We start from the raw sequence: 21,098 nt of genomic DNA, 5'->3' as shown, positions 1-21,098 counted from the left end.
TGCTTGCTGAAGAGACAGAAAGGGAGGGAGGGAGGGAGGGAAAGTGAGAAATCCCCTGGGAGAATGGCCATCCCACAGTCCCTTCTCCTCCATTCTCCTCCCAGGATTATGGGAATGCATGCACATGTGACCTACATGAATTTGAAGCTATTGAATCTGGGACTTGAACCAGAATTGACCACATGGGGAGTCCAGTGTCTTAACTACCATACTGCCTGCTGACCCTGATCTTTTACTCATTATCACTACTGTTGTAGTTCTAAGTCTTAAAAAACATTATTATAAGTTTTTACTAGAGAATACATAAGCATGAGAAAGGATATCCTTAGATACTATAATAATTATGTACATATAAAATATATTTTGAGACATTAACAAATATTTTTTTTTCATTATTTGAGGCTAAGAAGGAAACAGTCTAGAATAAAATACTAGAATTAGTGGAAGTGAGAATAATGGTTATCTAGGGGACCAGAAGTTAGCGTAAGGGCTATATTGCTGAACTCCCATGTAACCAATTGCGGTTCGAGTCCCAGACCGGGTGGCTTAAACTCATGCCAGGCACGTGTGTGTGCAGCCCAAGATCCTGAGAGCAGAATGGAGGAGAAGGGATTGTGGCATGGCCATTCCCCCTGGGGGGTGATTTCTTGCTTTCTGTCTCTCTGTCTCTCTTTTTCTGGCAAGTGCACATGACCTATAGCAAAAACCACTCCAAAAAAAAAAAAAAAAGAATGGTTATCTATACTTCTGATTAATGAGATGTGCATCAACTGTGCATGCATCAAAACCCCAATTTTGTGAAGAAATTATTTTTCTCTGTAATAGTTATAAGCAGATTTGATATCATTTATTCATGGTGCTAGCCAGGGAAATTCAAATTACTAAGAAAAAAATACTGATATCTCAAAATTATTTTTCATGTATATCTAAAATACACAACTGATTGAAAATTGTTCAGAGCACCGAAAGAACAGTATGTACAATTGTGTATAAGAGAAATATTTCTTGATATATGAAAAACTAACTTGGAAAGAATCACAAGAAATCTTAGTAAAAGAAATAATTTTCCGTTAACAGGGGAGAAGAAGAACTAGTATATTTTCTTTCTGTAATATTTAATTTTTAACATTTGAATAAAATAGACTGAAATAATGGCAATAGAATGAATCCTCCTGCAATATTTAATTTTTAACATTTTAATAAAAGTAGACTGAAATAATGGCAATAGAATGAATCCTTACAGCTTTAAAATTGTACATGTTGAGTGTGGTTTTCATAATATAATAAATTCTAAAGATATTTATCATATAGAAACAGATCCCCCAAACCTTTAATAAAGTTTCATGTGAGAGAAACTGAGAGAATTACTGAAAACGGTCAAAGACCATGGGAAGATATAAAATAAATATAAACCACACATGTACAATATTGCTTAGAGTTTGCTTTCAACATTCTGGGGAAAAAAATAAACCTTTAGGAGAATAGTATTATATGATACATAACATCACCTTCTGATGTTTCAGAAACTTCAAATAAGCTGAAGGAGAAAAAAAAAGGATTTTATTTAATCTTGTTCTTGATCATTGAAGTTCTATTCTTTGGGGCTAAATGGGAGTCCAGGTAATTTTTAATGAGAGCAAGAAGTCGGTCAGGACAATAAAGGTTAAGGTGCTGTTCTCAAGAAGGGAGCCACGTAGAAGGAACAGTTGCTCCGAGGCACCTTATCCAATGACCTTCCTTTTTCAGAGAGAAAGGCCAACCTTCAGTCAGAAATGACTAAAGCCATCTTTGACAATAAAGTAGCTGAGATTTCACACAAAGAATTATAATCTGTCTCAGAGGGGAAATATGAGACAAGAAGCACTGGGACAGGTAAAAGTCAGACCTAGACACAATTATTTTTAGAAAAAAAGCTTAATTCTAAGTACCTGAAGACATCTAAACATATCAACTATCCCCCAGCTTTCTGTCAGTGCTGTACAAACCTGAGGTGCTAACCAGGTTGTGCTCGTTCTGCATCCCTTATCCAGGTATCAAATCTCCCTTACGCACCAATTATATAAAACCTCAAGGAAATAGAAAGACGTTTTCCACAGAGGTAGGGTGAATGCCTGCTCCTAAAAATGCTGAATCAGTTGTGAGGGCACAAAGAGGTGCACCTAAAGGTCTCTCTTTTGGTTTAACCAAAAGTAGGTCTGCCTTGATTTAAAATGAATCCCTGAAACTAGTCGTGATTTTATTTTTTAAAACGGTATATTTACAATGTCTACTATAGTTCATGGCCACATACGCTAAAGCGGTCAGTTCATTACCTTATAATCATACCTAGATAGAGTGTTTTACAATCAGGGTTGTTTAACTATCTAATTAAGAAAAAGATAGAATGCTTCTCTTTTATAAGTAGAATATCTAATGGAAGAAGGTTAGTTTAAAATAGCCCCAGAAAATTTCCCATCCAACAGAGTGATAAAAACCTAGCACTGTATTTGTGAACACGATCATAAAATTAAGCCTCTTAAAAAAAATGTCAAAGATCGGGGTGGGTACACAAATCGCAGTCTCTGTGAACCCACACAAAAATAAGCAGGGAATAGGCATTAGGGTGGTTTCAGAGTGGGGCATTATTCACAGAAAAACAGCGAGATTCACTAGGGAGGACATAATTCTTCGGACAGTGACAGGATCTCATTCACAAAACCAGGACTGATGGTGTGTGCACAGTCAGCGTGCCAAGCAGCCCAGAACCTGGATGCGGGTCCCTAATGGTGAACTGAGATCATTGCCGAGGACACTCGGGGATCACATAAGGGACACTCTGTTTGCTCTCTGGGAGAGGCAGTTCATTTGCACTAATTGCGGGCCTGGGGGCCTGGAGAAGGCAGCTCTGTGTACACATACTGTATTCCCTTTGTTGGCGAAGGTAGCTCTCACGGGCCCTGTTCCTCCTGGCATTGTGTGTGTATGTGTATTAACAGAGAGATTTAACGGCTTTTAAAATAGATGTGCATTTCTAATTCTTTGCACTAGGCTTACTAATAGCTGGTGAGGGGAAGCTACAAGATAATAGTGAATTACTTTCCGGAAAAGTTTAGCAGATAACTCATGAAATGAAAGAAATCCGAGAAAGCTTAACCTAATTACTCTGGTTACAGGATTTTGCTTTTCAGAAGAGATGCCCAAACTTTAAATAAATTCTATCTACTTATCAATTCACTATCTATTTTTGATATTTTCAAAGTTAGAAATATTGAATGGTTCTGTAAGAGTATATATTTTAAAGCACACGTATGTATAATTTTCTGTAGCTACATAACTCTGGAAGGAATGTATGAGCTGGAATTTCCTATCTTTTAAATGGAGTGTTGAAGACATTGCATGTTGTAAAATGAGCACGAAAGAAATCTAATTACATTCATATAGTAAAATTTTGACACAGTGTAGCAGTTAGTCATCATTAACTAAAATAAAGATTTACTAAATATCTGAAATATTTAACAATATAGTTGAGATAGACAAAAAGACAAGTAAACGTAGTCCTTATCCCAATAATGCTTATAATACACATGGAGATGACAGATAAGCACATTATAAAAAGTATCTACAAGCACCAGGGGAACTAATACCTTCCAAATGAATGAGAAGTATAAATTGTATTACAATAGTTCAAAGATGGTCATTTTGACTTTTCATTCTGGGACTCCACAAGTGATTCCTAGTGAATATCAAAAATGTCATTGGGTTTTGAATAAAAGAACAATGATGTACGTGTGGGAATGACCTGATCAGACAGGTGGAAATATTACTACTCTGAGTATGCAGGGTGTATGAAAGAGGAGAGTTTATGCAGATTAATGGGAGCTGAAGCTAACAGAGATGCTCCAGTCAAAGGTCGGAGAACCTGAGTGGTTGCCCAAATAGTTTGAACAAGTGGAAACAGACCCATTCGAGTTTTGAGAAGGACAGTTGCATGACCAAGTGCTGGTTCAAGAAGTCAAATTTAAAAATAGCAATGATAAATAAAAATAATTCTACAAAAATATTTGTGCTTGCTGAGAGAGAAGGTAATTTGAGAGAGAAGGGATCTGGAGGTATGCACATCAGTTAGGGGACTGCTCACAAATGAGCTGATACAACAGTGCTCTGTGATGGGGCAGTGATTGGAAGGAAAGGACGAAAGCAAAAGGATTCAGTCATCTTTTGTGCCTAATAATGAATATCAACCCTGGGAAAGAGAAACATCAAAGATAATTCTGAGATATCCAGGTAAAAAGAATTAGAGAAATCAAATAAGGACTCTGCAAGTTGATTTGCTTGTTTATTTTATGGGGAAACCAGTTTAAATTGCGTGCATTTAAATTGCAGAAGAAATGCTTAGGAGTTTATGCAGTGGAGCATAGTTTGAATATGGTCCGAAACAGAGGTGAGTAGTGAAGGATGCAGGTGTATCTACAGCTTTTGCAGCCATAGGGCTGGATGTCAGCTCTAACAAGATAAACAGAAAAATAAGATGTCTAAATATAGGTGAGGTGAATGTCAGGGAAGGTTTTTTGAGGATATGAATTTTAAATATCAGTTTAAAGACAGAATCTGTAAGATGATATAAGGATATACAATATCATCCTTGCAAGCATTAAATACAACACCACTGCTGTGAACCTAGTGAAGGACAAATATAATGGAATACAATGTAGATTAAACACTCTGAGCTGTAGGATCGTGATTTACTTTATGGAGGTCAAAAGTCACTTTGTCCTCAGCATGGTTAACAGCTCAGGGAAATGTGCCGGAGAGAGGATTAATTCAGGTGTTACTGGATCCAAAGCCCAACTCTGCTACTAAACAGGCTTTTATCTTAGTTTAGCACCTTAAACTAGGCTCAATATCTTATTCTTAAATAAGTTTACCATTATGAAATGAGAGATAATATATATACCATATGCCAAGCTCACTGTATGCATTAATTAGTGAAGAGTTGCCATTAGTTATTTAGTTTTATTTTTAGAATTTTTTATTATTGACAAGGATAGAACTACATTTCTAAGGATAGAATTATATTGATTTCCATCACCAAGGTGTTGTAAGGCAGAGAGAGAAACATTTCTGACCTGTCTGAAGCCCAAAAAAATAATTACCTGCTTTTCTGGATACTATGACCCAAATTCATATATTTGGTGTACTTCAGGGCAGAAAGAGGAAACCCTATATAAAACGAATATTCACATGCTCTTATGTAAATTTTCATGGATAAGGTTAACAAAAGTTCATGGTAAATTTCCATATTTAAAGATGGTCACTGACTTTATGTACAAATGGTCTAAGAGGCAAAAATAAAAATACAGTTTTAAGTATAAATTATTGTTGAAAGGAGAAAAGGTGCAAAAAATAGGTAGTAGATACAAAATGATGTATTCTCTAAAACTTTAATTAAAGTATTAAGGTGTTAACCAGTAAGCAATTCTGTGACTTTTCTCTAACCTCTGCTTCTACTTCCTTAATGGTTACTGCTTCAATGCTTCTCACATCAAAGATCAACTAAGAAAACAATCTACTATCAAATTAATTTTTTTATTTAAACAGTTTTTTAAAGAATTATTTTATTCAACTTTATTTATTTATTTTAATTTGGTCACAGAGGGACAGAGTATGAGAGCGAGAGAGAGAGAGAAATTGAGAAAGCAAGCCGCCAGGTCTGGGATTTGAACCACAGTTGACCATGTGGGAGTCTAGCACCCACTACCACCAAGCCACCTGCCAGCCACCCAAATTAATTTTAGTTATATAATTAAAAGGAAATATTTTCACTAAGATACAACAGAATCAGAAAGAGGAAGGTGTCTAATTGCTTGAAAATTGCTAGATCTTTGTATTTATTTATTTTAATTTGGTCACAGAGGGACAGAGTATGAGAGCGAGAGAGAGAGAGAAATTGAGAAAGCAAGCCGCCAGGTCTGGGATTTGAACCACAGTTGACCATGTGGGAGTCTAGCACCCACTACCACCAAGCCACCTGCCAGCCACCCAAATTAATTTTAGTTATATAATTAAAAGGAAATATTTTCACTAAGATACAACAGAATCAGAAAGAGGAAGGTGTCTAATTGCTTGAAAATTGCTAGATCTTTGTATAGGAGAAAAGTTGCATGACTTATGGGAATTTGTATCTAGAAACCAATGATTTCTAGAGTCAGAGAATGAGTTTTTACCCGGGTTTTGGGAACACAGTTCTCCGTGTATTTAAACTGAAACCATCTTTTAATATAATACCTTAACTGGCACAGATTATATTTTGGTCCCCTTACATTCACTTTGAATACCTTTGCAAGTATTTGAACAAGGAAGATAAAAAGCAAACTTACGAAGCTTTCTTCTGGTTCTTATTATATAGTATGAACTAAAAATACAGACATTGAAGTAGTAGTAGGAAATATCTTAATAATAGTTACACAAGGTGTGCGCGTTCTTATTTTTTAAGGTGTTTAAACACTGTCCTTAAATTTCCAAACCTCACTAATATGCCACTATTGAAAAACAGGTAAAACAAAATTTTAGACGCTCCCTTCAAAAGGCTACTAGAATGCCATAATCTTTTGTTGTTGTTATTTTTGAGTAACATGTAATTATGACCAATATTATACAAAAATCAATTTTTGTTTTTTATTAATAAGATGTATACAGAAAAAATAAATTTATACCTTGTCGAAGGACACTTTATATTCCTGTGTAATAATCTTTAAATATGTGGTATGACAAATTATCAATCTAATGTGTAACTGTTCTTTTCCTTGCTTAAGGGTAGGTACCTTCACATTGGAAAGATGCTTCTTGTTGCCAGTTTAGGTGGTAAGGGAGGAAAGACAAATGTCTGGGCACTTTGTAGGCATTTTAAGGACTATTTACATCATTAAATCACATGACACAATCTGTAACACGGAACTGCAAGCAAAGTGAGATTTCTAAATAGATTTTCTCCAATGATGATTAGCAGAGACTGTGAAACTTCACACAATCATATTCAAGACTTGTAATACCTTGTAAAAGGTTTAAGCCAGTCACTCTATAGTGCCATTAAGACTGTATAAGGAGGGACCAGCAGTTAGTGTAATGGCTATGTCGCTGGACTCCCACATAGTCGACTGTGGTTCGAGTCCCGGACCTGGTGGCTTAAACTCATGCTGGGCGCGTGCGCATCGTGCGTGCCCAAGATCCCGAGAGGAGAATGGAGGAGAAGGGACTGCGGTATGGCCATTCCCCCTGGGGGGTGATTTCTCGCTTTCTGTCTCTGTTTGTCTCTGTCTGTCTGGCGAGCACACGCACCCAATAGCAAAAACCTCTCCAAAAAAAAGAAAAAAAAAAAAAAAGACTGTATAAGGAAAACAAAAAATTAAGGAAGGTGAATGAATATGTCAAAATGAGAATAAATTGGTTACTAGAATCATTTCCTTTCCATTTACTATCATAATCCTCACTTTCTAAAGGTAATTGCAATTATACACACATATAAATACATAGATGTAAGATAATTACATATATATATATATATATAAATAGATACTTATCTAAATCTAAACATCTAAAGTAGCAAACATTACATTACTATATATATGCACATCTGAACACAAGGATGTAAGATTGAAAGATAAACAGATCTTACATCTAAAATAGTACACTGACGGGGACCAGTAGGATGGAGTACTGGTTATGTCACTGGACTCCCATGTAGTTGACTGTGGTTTAAGTCCCAGACTTACAGCTTTAAACTCACTTGTGTGTGCATGCCCAAGAATACGAGAGGAGGACGGAGGAGGATGGGATTGCAGCATGACCACTCTTTGGAGAGTAATTTCTCACTTTCTGTCTCTCTGTCTCTGCAAGGAGCACACATGCCCTATACCAAATATCTCTCTAAAAAGCAAACAAACAAACAAAAAACTGATGAGCCCATGAAAAACAGGAATGGCTTACCTGGCGTTATCACTACTCCATTTCCATTGACCACAGGCCTCTCTTCCTCTTCCTCCTCAGGAGGCTCTATACTTGCTTTCTCCATGTTGCTCACTGATTTATTCCTCTTCCGTTTTCCTTCAGCACTTGGAGTGGCTCCCGGAAGTATCTGGTCTGTTACATTTAATAATAATGGTGCTGGTTCTGCTGGAGGCTTCGGGGTACCGTAGTAATTGTCTACAAATGATACAAAGACATTCTGGAGTTAAATCTCTCTCCTGCTGTGTGATAACTTGTAAAATGGAAAATACATTACCAAATTTTTATACTATTTATACACCCACACACACATTTATTTTTATTTTTTTGCATATATATGGGTGTGTGTGTATGTATGTATGTGTATATATGTGTGTGTATGTTTGTGTGTATATATATATACACACATATATATATACATATATGTGTGTGTGTGTGTGTGTGTGTATATATATATATATGTTTGTTGTTTCTTTTGAATTGGACATTGGTGATTAAAGATACAGACCTATCTTCAATTTCATCTTTCTACCAAATGAAAATATGATCTTATGTATTATTCCAATGGGTACTTCAAATAATTTCAAAATTATTTAGATTATTTTGATAAGAACATTAGATCATAACCTTGTAAAAATGATTATGTCAAGAATCCAGGTGATTTTTTTTTGGGGGGGGAGGATGAATTTCACGTTATTCCAGAAAGGCAAAGCGTCTAATGCTTTTCTCCAGCTTTCAAGGGGCTATGTCTATTGTCATTGATGTATACAGTGCTCCCCAGAGATTATTTCCAGGCCACGTTAGTGGTTCCCATGGCTGCTGAAAGCAGACTTGCTGCTCACATCATTCTTCAGATTGCCACAGCTCTTTTTCCCACAGCTCCATTATCTAGCTATGGAATCATTTGTTTTCCCCAACCGTCTGTAAGACTTCATTAGAGGGGAGACTAATTTGTATTTATTTCTGTAATAAGAACCTGGCACATAATAAGCATGGAATAAATCCTTACTAAGTGAACATCTTTATAGGTTCAAGGCAACATACTTTATTTATTTATTCAAGTTTATTTTATTCATGATAGAGAGTGCATGCTTACGCATGAGAGAGAGAAAAAAGAGAGAGAGAGAAAGTGAGGAAAGGAGGGAAGGAGGCAGGGAGGAGGAAAAACCACTCTTGACAGAGTCTTGTCATACTGCAATCTTCTTTCAACCCTTCATCTGGTTAAAATATTGGGCCATGTATGTGTGCACCTGGCGTGTTTCAGGTCTATAGGGCCTGGTATCTGAATCCATGGTGGGTTATGCGACTTCCAACATCATAGTTTAGTGTGTTACTGACAAAGTCATGGAGACTAGACCAGCTCTTTAAATATTCTAAACTTTCAGTTGGCAAAGAACCTAGATGGTGATTTTAAAACATCAATCTTACACTTTCAGCACCACCTTCAAATCCATATCTGTATTTGCAGTTAATCAAGTAAATTATGAACACTCGTTAAAATCTTTCATTAGAATAAAATCTAACTATGCAGCCAGGCATTTTGATATACAGCTAACCAAAAAATGATGCATGTAATACAATTCCTGTCTTCCACAGTGGTCAGCATCTAATGTGAGACTACATTTGACTCATAGGAGGATGACATATAATGAGCATTGTAATAGGAAATAGGATTGAGCACAGAAAAGAGACATAGAGGATGAAGCAAGCGCTCCTCACAATCTGCAGAGGTCATTGATGGCATCCTGGAAAGTAATGTGTTGTGAAACTAACACCTTTAACTAGAACACATGGGACCTAGACTTTACTGCATAACCTAGATTCAAGCAAGTTAGTCACTTGCCTCAGTGAGGCTATTCCTTCCTGTATAAGTGGGGAAACAACAATAATTGTTATAATCACCAGTATTCTGAGTTGCAAACAAGCAAAACCTACTCAAGTGAAATAAGATAAGAATATGCTAGAAAGAGGTAAGATGGGGAAAAGGCTGGAAAACCTTGAGGAAAATGAGCAGAAACAAAGATATTTACTCAAGACACCCAGGTAGCCTTTGTTGGCTCTGGATTCTGAAAACTCTAGCTGGTTTTACTGTAAGGGACACAGCCTTGCAGTGAGGTGTAAACTACCTCTTTGGGAATGAGTTCCAAACTCCCCTGGCTGTTCTGATTGGATCATTTCTGAGAAAACTCTTTTTTTTTTCTTTTTCTGGAGAGGTTTTTTTCGCTATAGGGCGCGAGCGTTTGCCAGACAGATAGAGAGAGACATAGAGACAGAAAGCGAGAAATCACCCCTCAGGGCGGATGGTCACACCGCAATCCCTTCTCCCCCATTCTTCTCTCAGGATCTTAGGCACACAGGCACATGCGACCGGCATGAGTTTTAAGCCACCGGGTCCAGGACGTGAACTGTGGTCGACTACGTGGGAGTCCTGCGACATAACCATTATGCTAACTGCTGGTTCCCAAGAAAATTCTAAGAAATACATTGACTAAAAACCCTGAGCAAACAAGAACACATAGTTTCTCCCTAGAAGTCAATGAACTATTATATATCAGCATTCTTGAAGGCTAGCACAGCTCTCAGTACGCTGCTATGCTTTCTAGGGAATCTCAATAAATACTTCTAATCTGTAAACATAACATAAAACTAGTAAATAATCCCTACGTGATATAATTGTAGGTAGTAATCTAAGATTTTTTAAATGCTTTCAAATATACATTGTACGAAGAAAAATGAATTGCATTTCACTTTTTTTTTCATTTGTCATTTAAGTTAAAAATCTCCCTGAAGTAAAGAATCTTTAACTAATTAGAAATAAATATATAGTCCAGATTAAAAATAAATGCTAAGTAATGGGTTCTGCAGGGTTTTTATTAGTAAATAATCACACCTGCTGGTATATAATGTGATTATAAATTATATAGCATATTCTACTTCTATTATTTGATTTATGCAATTAATAAATCAGATTAAATTTAGATGTAAAACTGTATAAATCATTAGTAAAGACTTTAAGATTATCTTTCCTAGCAATAGTAGTAACTTAAAGGAAGCACATAATAATTACTACACTTGAAAAATATAATTCATGAAGACTAAGCAATCACCCTAAGCCAAAATTTTTATACAACTGCATAAGAATAAGGTAACTAGAAATCCCTAGACCGGGACCAGCAGTTAGCGTAATGGCTATGTCGCTGGACTCCCATGTAGTCAACCATGGTTTGCGTCCTGGACCCGGTGGCTTAAAACTCACACTGGGCGCGTGTGCATGCATGCCCAAGATCCCGAGAGGAGAATGGAGTAGAGGGGATTGCAGCGTGGCCATCCCCCCTGGGGTGTGATTTCTCGCTTTCTGTCTCTATGTCTCTCTTTGTCTGTCTGGCGAGCGCACGCACTCTATAGCAAAAACCTCTTCAAAAAAAAAAAGAAAGAAATACCTAGACCAACAACTGAAGAATTGGCCAAGTAGTCAGTAGCTAAGTCACTGAAATGACTCCCTGCTCTAAGTGAATATATATCTGTATGAAGAGGATAAACTGTGCTTCTCAGGTAAGTATAAGTGTGCTTTTGGAAAAAATAAGAGTCAAAACAGTTTTTAAGTATAATTTGGATATATTGTCTTATTAGGAATGAAGCATTTGGGAGCCAGTATTTGGCATGGTGGTTAAGGCACTAGACTCCCACATGGTCAATGGCGGTTTAAGTCTTGGACCTGGCAGCTTGAAAATCATGCCGGGTGCATGTGAGCGCACCCAAAATTTAGAGAGGAGAATGAAGGAGTAGGGATTGGGTGTGGTCATTCCATAGCAGGGTGATTTCTCACTTTCCTTCTCTTTGTCTCTGTCTTTTGCCCTATGGCAAGAAAATCTTCTTCATATATATTATAATATGTATATGTGTATATATATATATATATATATGTTAAATATGTTATATATATGTATATATAAATTAAGAAGGTCTTTCTATGCGCTGTTCTAGGATTTAGTGAATCTAAAATCTAAAAACAAAAACATAGTATTGCGTAATATTTTATGGCATAGATCCTGGTGAGATAAAACTAACTTTGAATCCCATGTTCTCTAATCCCACTACCTCTCTATATGCATAAATTGAACTATAAGATGACAATGGTCACAAAAACAACTACAACCACTACTATCATCACAATTTCCTGAGCTGGACAGTATAATAGGCAAGAACACATGCACTCCTGTATGAAATGGGGATCAGATTAGCTCTTATCCAATGCTGTTGTTAAAAAAAAAATTAATGATAATGAAGGGTATATGGCATGACTGTAGCAGACTGGGTGCTCAATATAATGCTGGCTACTTTTGTCATTCATTCATCACAGTAAGAAGTCACTCTGCCTCTTCAGTTAAGAAAATTAAGACCCTAAGGAGTTAAGCTATTTCCCAAAATTATACATGAAGCAAGTGAAAAAACCTATATGTTTGATGTAAGAACCTATTCTGTTTTCAAAATACTATATTATATTTTAAGAGAAAAAATAAAAGATTTAATTCACAACTTTCCCAGAACTCATACTGGAGGACTTCATTCAAAGGCACAATCAATGAACACAAATATATCCGTTTCAAAAGGAAAAGTCAGTAATGCTACCAAATCATATAGCAGGAACATTTTAGATATTTTTCCTCCTTCTTCCAAAAATAAGTGTATGTGTGTGTGTTGTAGAGGGGGATAGAAGGATTAAAAAAAAAATTTAGACTACTTTCCATTGACCATAAAAATGACATATACATGAGCAGCTTCATGTAAAATTTTTAAAAAGTTTCTTTCTTTCATGAGAGAAAGGCAAAGAAAGAGAAAGTGAAAGTGAGGGTGGGAGGGCACCCTCAACAAGGTCTTCCTGCTGTGATCCACCTCCAGCCTCAGCCATGCCAGATCACACGTGTGTGCTTGACAGGTACCAGAGGCCTGAGACTGAACGCAGGTCCGGTTATGTTACCCCTATGCCACTGTCTAGCCCTCATGTAATTTTAATATTAAATCCCACTAACTTACTGAATATGATAACAAGATTATATGTAAAATTGCCTACTTAACTCTACCATATTAGATAATCTATACATTTACATTGTTTGATTTTTAATCAATGTACAGAAAATAAGAGAGGAACCTGATCTATTCTTTGGCTTTTATTTTTTAAAGAATTATTTATTTAATTTTATTTATTCATTTATTTTAATTTGACCAGAGAGAGAGGGAAAATGAAAAAGCAAGAAACCAGGCCCAGGACTCAAACTACTGTCAGCCATGTGGGAACATCCAGTGCCTTAACCACCATGCCACCCACTGATCCCATATTCTCCAGCTTTTTAAATACATACAAATGGATTTTTTTCCCCATAAAGATGTGGCTATGAAAGGCTGAAACAGAGTAAATACACCCATTTCTAACATTATGAAAATATAAAAGGTTTCCAGCAATTTGAACTAAAAGAGGGCTTCATAATATGTCAATAATCTATTTCATAATGATAGAAACACTTAAAAGCTCACTTATACTGGATGCTTATACTAATTTAATGCAAGAAAGAAGGACATGGCTAAGAACTAAATAAGCCTAGAAAAGTCCTTGCAAAATCTAATTTATTACCTAGACACACTCATTCTTATGTGATCCAAAAGATGAGAACTGCTTTCTCTCTCTCTCTCTTTTTATTTTTGGCTAGAGATATATGAACTATTCAGAGAGAGGGAGATGGATAGAGAGAGAGAGAGAGAGAGAGAGGAGAAAGCATCTCCCCACACATCTCCTCTCCTTCATCTCTCCCTTTTTTGGAGATTTTTGGCATGCACCCAGTGTATTTCTCAAGCTGCTGGGACTGGGGCTTGAACCATGCAGACAACCATATAGAATCCAGCTGCCCTGGAGCCAGTAGAATAACTTTCTAAATCACTTTCATGCACTCTACTTGAAGACCATCATGAAAATAAACTTCTATGTATTCTCTATACTTGACAAGGTAGCCTGTTCACAAAAGTCTTAGTTTAAATTTTTTAAATAATGTTTTTATCTTCTGATTCTTTCTAGATTTTTTCACATTGATTTTAATGGTGAGGTCAAGGGAGAAAAAAGAATAGGAAACTATTTCAATGAAGTTTAAACTATTTTATTTTTTGTACTCCGTGTCTTCATTGCATGGGCATAGATACCAAAATAATATGTTCTGAGCTGCACCATATTCTTCATGCTTTCAAATTCTGCTATTATGAAAGCAGGAAACACATTAAAAACTAATTTTCGGTACAGGAAAACGTGAAAATGCTAGTAGCAAACTCTAATACTTGGAAATATATTCATTACTTCCAACACATTTTCTCTTTAAACAAGATCAGTTTTCATGATGGAACTACGGGATTAGTTATTAATGCAGTTCATTTGGCTTCTTCAGTTATAGATTCGGATGCTGACTCTGTTGTTTCAGACCTTTGGGTGTATAATAATAGCATGTGCAGGTTTTATATCAAGTTACCATAGATCATTCCATACTGCACCCAACTAGAGATGGGTTTTATAAAGGTAACATACTTGTTTTTAAGAGTCTGCACAGATTAAGGTCATGACCTCCATTCCTCTCCAATATTCTCGGTGCTTTTATTCTCATTTTGGTAACCAGAAAGAATCAATTTTGGATAATAGCTTAGTAGAAGAGAGATGATTGCCTATAGGGCATGCATACAACATAGTTCATCACTGGGATCCCCAGAGAGCTTGAGGATTTCTTCTGGTGGTGGAAACAACATGTGGCAAAATTTAAGTCATGAAAAATCTTATCATTTGTTTCCTAAAATTTTGTAAGTGGAGCAAACAGTTTGACACTTGGCCTCTTTAATAGCACCTGTGAAATCTGGCTTTGACATTAAACAGAAAAGAGATTCAGAATTCCAAATCGAATCATAATTAGTGATGCTAGAAAACCTGCCAGATTATAAGTAAATAATTATTTATCTGCATCAGAAATTTAGATTTGTATTAATAGAAATGGATAATCATAAGAGGATCTCAAATTCAAGCTTTAAGACATGTTTAACATATTAAATAGGAAAGCGCAATGAGTTAAATCTATTGCCAAAAGCCATAACTCCTGTTAGCCATGGCAAGAATCACAGTCATATGGCTACAGTTGGTAAATAAGAAATTCTGTAAATACAAAACAAAGTGAATAAATATAACCCAGAAAATAAAGTGATACAATTTCCTCACGATGTCATATGTTGTCAATAGCTTGAAAGATGCAGGAACTACCTGACCACAGAAGATAATTTCTTTTTCTTTTTTGGTGGAAATCATTAATCTCACATGTGCGAGAGATACAAAAAACATCCCAAATAGTATTTTGTAACTGATACTTATATTAAATGATAAATTTCTGAATTGTTTTTGTTTTTGTCATAGGGCATGTGCGCATGTCGGAGATGAGATGGAGAGATACAGAGAGAAGGAAAGTGGGAAATCTCACACACACACCCAGCAGGGGTGGAGGGTGGGGAGCATAGACATGCTGCAATCCTTTCTCCACTCTCTTCTTAGGATTCTGGACATGCATGTACACACACACAGGTGATTTTCAAGCCATCAGGTCTGGGACTCCAATTGTAGTCAATCATGTGGGACTCCAGCTCTCTTAACCACCATACTACCTGCTGGCCCCATATTGCTAGATTTTTAATAATTGAATTGAATGTGATTTTCAAAATGTACACAGTTGTGCAAAGAATGCGAAAGCTTGTTTTTTTTTTTGTCTCACAAACGGAATGGAATTATTTTGTAACAATTCTTTAGCTTAACCTTGGAATTTCAAATTTATTTTAAATTAGATTAATTCTGGTTTTATGATCTGATTCCTAATGGCACACATTCTGAATTTTATTGTCAGTTTTTTTTTTTTAAGTTTGGTTATTTATTTCATGAATGAGAGAGAGAGAGAGAGAGAGAGAGAGAAATAGACAAGCACCTTTATGAAGGCCTTTATGTGAACCGCCCCGCTCCCGTCTTTCCAGCTGGCAAGGATCACAGACACATGCAACCGGTGTGTACAAGTCGACTAGGGAATAGAACTCTTGGTCTTCCACTACATCCAGCATCACTTGACCAGTGGAGTATCACTGTGCCACCAACCTGCTCATGAATTTCACAGTCTTCTATTATCCATTAATATTCTCCAGAAGTCATAGAGATGGTTTAATTTAATTAACATTTTCTGAAATCCATTTGCAAGTAGTCAGTGGTCATTCTGACTGAACGTTCATTCATTCATGTTAGCTAATGTAGGACACATTTTAGCTAAATGTTACTGTCCACAGAGTGGCTAGTATAGGTGGTTCATTTGTTTAAAGAAAGTCAGATAACCTTCCTATTCAGTGACCATTCCCTTCAAGTATTATGAAGAGAGTTTAGAACATTTCCCACCTGTGCAAAATGACATACATAATTATATAAGGAACTCTTCTGGAAAACAGAAGGAAGCCACAGAGGATTTCTTCTGCTTTCACAATTAAGCATTTGAACACTGATAATTATAACATTAAAGTTAAAGCACCCAAATCACAAATATATCCATTTAAATAATATTAAATCCCTTAGGGCACCACTGTCTAGTAAAAATATAATGTAAGCCACAAATAATGATCCACATATATAATTTAGAAATTTCTAATTAGCCACATTAAAAAAGAAAAGAGCTGAAAGCAATTTGAACAGTATACTTTGTTTCATATATGATTAATGGCTAGTCACAGCTCCATATAATCCCTTTCATCAAAAACATTTTAGGTTACTATGTTATCACTCAAGTAATTAATTTTTTTCATAATAAACTGAAAATCTCTGTTTTAAATAACACAAGAACAATTTTAGGTGACATTGTGTCAATGATATTTCTCTTATTTAATTGCTTTGCTACACTGAATATGTATAATTTTTTTTTTCCTTGAGAGAGATTTTTTTTTACTATAGGGCACGTGCACTCACTGGAGAGAAAGAGAGACAGAAAGCAAGAAGTCACTCCCCATGGGAGATGACCATGCCACAGTCCCTTCCCCTCCATTCTCCTCTTGGGATTTTGAGCATGCATGTATACATGCCCGGCATGAGTTTCAAGCCACCCAGTCTGGGAGTTGGACCATGGTCTACCACATGGGAGTCTCGCACCTTAACCACTACACCAACCTGCTGGGCCTGTATAAAATACTTCTAAACATCTAATGGATGTCTATTTCTTAGCAACACTCATTCTGCTCCCTGGTCATAAGTCTAATAACTTTATTTTGTATTAATGTGAAAAATTCATTGTGACTTTATTATTAAGATACAGGTTAGAATGTAAAAAGAAAAAATGTTTCAAGTAAATAATGTAAGAATGAATGTGTATTAACACTCTATTCTTGTGTTCAAGGCTAAAGAGCCTACTTTATAATTAGAAATACCTAGTAGCGAAGCAAATGTTGACTTGTGGCAATACTGTAAAAACAGTCAAATTATTCATACCCATTATCTTTCTCTCCTGTTTTTCCCAGTAACACACTTCCACTTTTAGCCCACATAGAGTTCCACACACAGCACCTCATACTTTTCTTATTGGGTTTCTACTTTCATACCTCAGACCCATAACAATTCCAATTTCATTTTTTCTCTGTATATTAAATGTATCCCACTTTCATTTTCCTTTGAGTTTTCCTAAGTGGTAAGCTACACAAAGATGCCAATGAATAAAATCAGTTTGTAGGTCTCATATCATGCTTGCATTTTAACAGGATTTAAAACTCTAATTCAAAAATGTTAATCATAGAATTTAGGAAATAACTGTCCTACTAGCGAGAGAATATTTTTCAAAAGAGTCTTTGGAGCTCTTCAAATCATAATGGAGATGTCAACGTGGGTAGTCAGAGCACCTGGTAGGGCAGAGTTGATGATCCTGCTCTGTTGAGAATCCAAGCAAACATTGTGGAAATATATTTGTAAAATGGTACTGAAAAAAATAGTTTATATTATACTTCTAGTTAGTAAAAAAAACTATAAGTCTGGGACCAGCAGTTAGCATAATGGCTATGTCGCTGGACTCCCAAGTGGTTGACCGCGGGTTGCGTCCTGGACCTGGCAGCTTTAACTCACGCCGGGCGTGTGTGCGTGTGTGCCCAAGATCCCGAGAGGAGGATGGAGGAGAAGGGATTGCGGTGTGGCCATCCCCCCGGGGGGTGATTTCTCGCTTTCTATCTCTCTGTCTCTCTCTGTCTTTCTGGCGAGCAGACACGCCTTATAGCAAAACAAAACACTCAAAAAAATTATAAGTCTATATTTGCTATTGTGTTTTTAATGTAATTATGAATTTAAAATTTTTTTCTATTTAAAAAAATATTTTGCCAGTGGTCATGTGTGCTTGCCAGAGAGTCACACACACACACGCACCACACACACACACACACAGATAGAGACAGAGACAGAGACAGTGGAAGAAATCACCTCCTCCCAACAAAGTGTGATCATACTATACTCCTTTCTCCTCCATTGTTCCATCCTTTGGGGATTGGCACACACTCACATGTGCTTATCCTGTTCCTCAAGTTGTTTGGACCAAGATTCAAATTGTGGGACTGGCCGTGTGGGATCTGGCTGCCTCAAGCACCAAGCCACAGGGCTAGCTCAACTGCTTAAGATTTTTAAGTGTCTAATGAGCATAGTGCTTAAGAGACAGTTCCTTCATGGCTCAGAATATTAAAAAAGTAGAAATAAATTTGATAAACTCATAAATGAGCATTTTCACAAAGCTCAGCAAATCCTTGTGATAATCATCTTAATTAAACTTACTTTTCACAAATTGATAAGGAAAAATGAAAATTTCATGAATGTTATTTTTTTCCTCACACAAAATTTATAGTTTGTCATGTAACTTACTTCCTCCAATAGTGCTAATAAATGGAATACCATAGAATTACTAAGAAATTAGGAGACTTCTAAGATTTTGTTTTGCCATTGTCTTGAAGCACAACACCCAGGGAAATTTCTGATTAACAGTAATTTGATTGTTCGTTAATGTCTAGAAATTTGCCAGGGCCAGCAGGTGACATGGTTAAGGTGCTGGACTCCCACATGGCTAACTGCAGTCCATGTCCCAGACCTGGCGGCTTACTTATTCACTTTCCCTTTCTTTCTCTCTCTCTGATCAAATTAAAACTAATAATAAATAAAATGAACAATTCTTTTTTAAAAAAAGAAATTTGCCAAATATATAATCTCTAATCCTTAGCAAGTCAGAGAAATAATAAAAAAAAATTTCCTTTCTACTTGGAGATTTTGGTCATTAGATTTTCCTCAGCTTGACACAGTATTTGTCTCCCTGTCTCTCCAGTGAGTTCATGCAGCCTATAGCAAACATCTTGGGGGTTGGGCAGGGAGAAAGAAAGATTTCTGCACAGTCAGAGGATGTTGGCTCTGACTGAGGTTCCATCACTAACCTCCTAAATGACCTTGGATTAGGCATCAGTGCCTCTGAATCTTAGTGTTCTCATCGTGAAATGACAGAATTTCAACATATTTCTAAAATATTTTTCACCTTCAAAGTTCTGTAACAACATTTTTTTAGAGACTGTAATGACAACCTTATATTTCTTTGTCATATTACAAAGTCTTTAATTGACAATGTATAGAAAATGATAATAAACTGAAGCCAATGATTTTAGTTGCTTGAGAGCCTGGACTCATTTGCTTTCTTGACATAAAAGTGGAGAACTGCCATTTGATCATATCTTTATATTTCTTTGCACATTCCCTTATGGGAAAGTGGTCATAGCTGCAGAGCGTTTCTATTTTTATTCCAAGCCTTTCATTTGCATCCATCCTGCTGGTGAATTAGAGAGTCTCTAAGTGTAACCCCACAGGATGTGAGCTATGATTACCTTGTGGAAGGCCATATATGAAGCACTACAACTATATATTTTAGTCTATAACACTTTAAAATTTTCTGGGTTTTAAAAGTCAACATTTTCATTGTGATTATATTGTGATCTGTGACACACTGACAAATATACATCTTAAGTGTTAGAGTATGGTAAAAATTAGCAGCAATTTAGATGTAAATACAATAGTACTCTCAGGTTGGTACTGAAATACTTGTGATTTTTCATTTTGGGGAATTGCCATTTGATTTTGGATACATTCCTAAATAAATGTAATTATGTTATAAATCATTTTAATATGCATTTCTCACTTTATCTTTTTTTTTTTTTGCTAATGACATTACTTGCTGTTTACATGTATTTTAGATTATGGAAATGATGTTAGATAAAAAGAAAATTGGATTGATTTTCTTTTCAAGTTCAAAATGGATTGTAAAGCAGCAGAGACATCTTGTAACATCAAAAATGCATTGTCCCAGGAACTGCTAACGAACATACAGTGCAGCGATGGTTCAAAAACTATATTAAAAGAAACTATATTAAAAGAGTTTGAATGTGACAAGCATCATGGCTGGCCATTTGAGGTTGACAACAACCAACTGAGAGCAATCACCAAAGCTGATCCTCTCACAACTACAAGAGAAGTTGCTGAAGAACTCAATGTCAACCATTTTATGGCCATTTGGCATTTGAAGCAGATTGGAAAATGATTGATAAAAAAATGAAAAAAGAAAAACCATCATCTTGAAGTGTTGTCTTCTATTACTCTGCGCAGTAACAACAGATCATTTCTGTATTGAATTGCAAGATGTGAAGGCCAGCTAAGTAGTTGGACTAAGAAAGAAGCTCCGAAGCACTTTCTGAAGCCAAACTTGTACCATAATAAGGTCATGGTCACTGTTTGCTGGGGTTTGATCCACCACAGTTTTCTGAGTCCCAGTGAAATATCACATCTGAGAAGTATGCTTAGCAAAACACTGAAATGCATTTAAAACTGCAATGCTTGCAGCTGACACTGGTCAACAGAAAGGTCTCAATTCTTCTACGTGACAACGATTGCGTGTCACACAACCAATGCTTCAAAAGTCAAAAGAATTGGGCTAGGAAATTTTGCCTCATCCGCCACATTCACTGGACCTCTCACCAACCAACTACCATTTCCTCAAGCATCTTGACAACATTTTGTAGGG

At 36.2% G+C, this 21,098-nt stretch overlaps 1 protein-coding gene across 1 annotated transcript in view; it reads right to left on the bottom strand.

Moving 5' to 3' along the window:
* MAGI2 (membrane associated guanylate kinase, WW and PDZ domain containing 2) overlaps positions 1-21,098 on the bottom strand; it is a 701,446-nt gene that overhangs the window by 565,128 nt on the left and 115,220 nt on the right. The window contains exon 2 of the mRNA XM_027773307.1: positions 7,963-8,178. Coding sequence (XP_027629108.1) covers positions 7,963-8,178 — 216 coding nt within the window. The remainder of the gene's footprint in view (positions 1-7,962; positions 8,179-21,098) is intronic.

Source organism: Tupaia chinensis, unplaced genomic scaffold (assembly GCF_000334495.1).
Source record: "Tupaia chinensis unplaced genomic scaffold, TupChi_1.0 Scaffold000044_1, whole genome shotgun sequence".
Taxonomy (NCBI): domain Eukaryota; kingdom Metazoa; phylum Chordata; class Mammalia; order Scandentia; family Tupaiidae; genus Tupaia; species Tupaia belangeri.
This window is presented reverse-complemented; position numbering and strand designations above follow the sequence as displayed.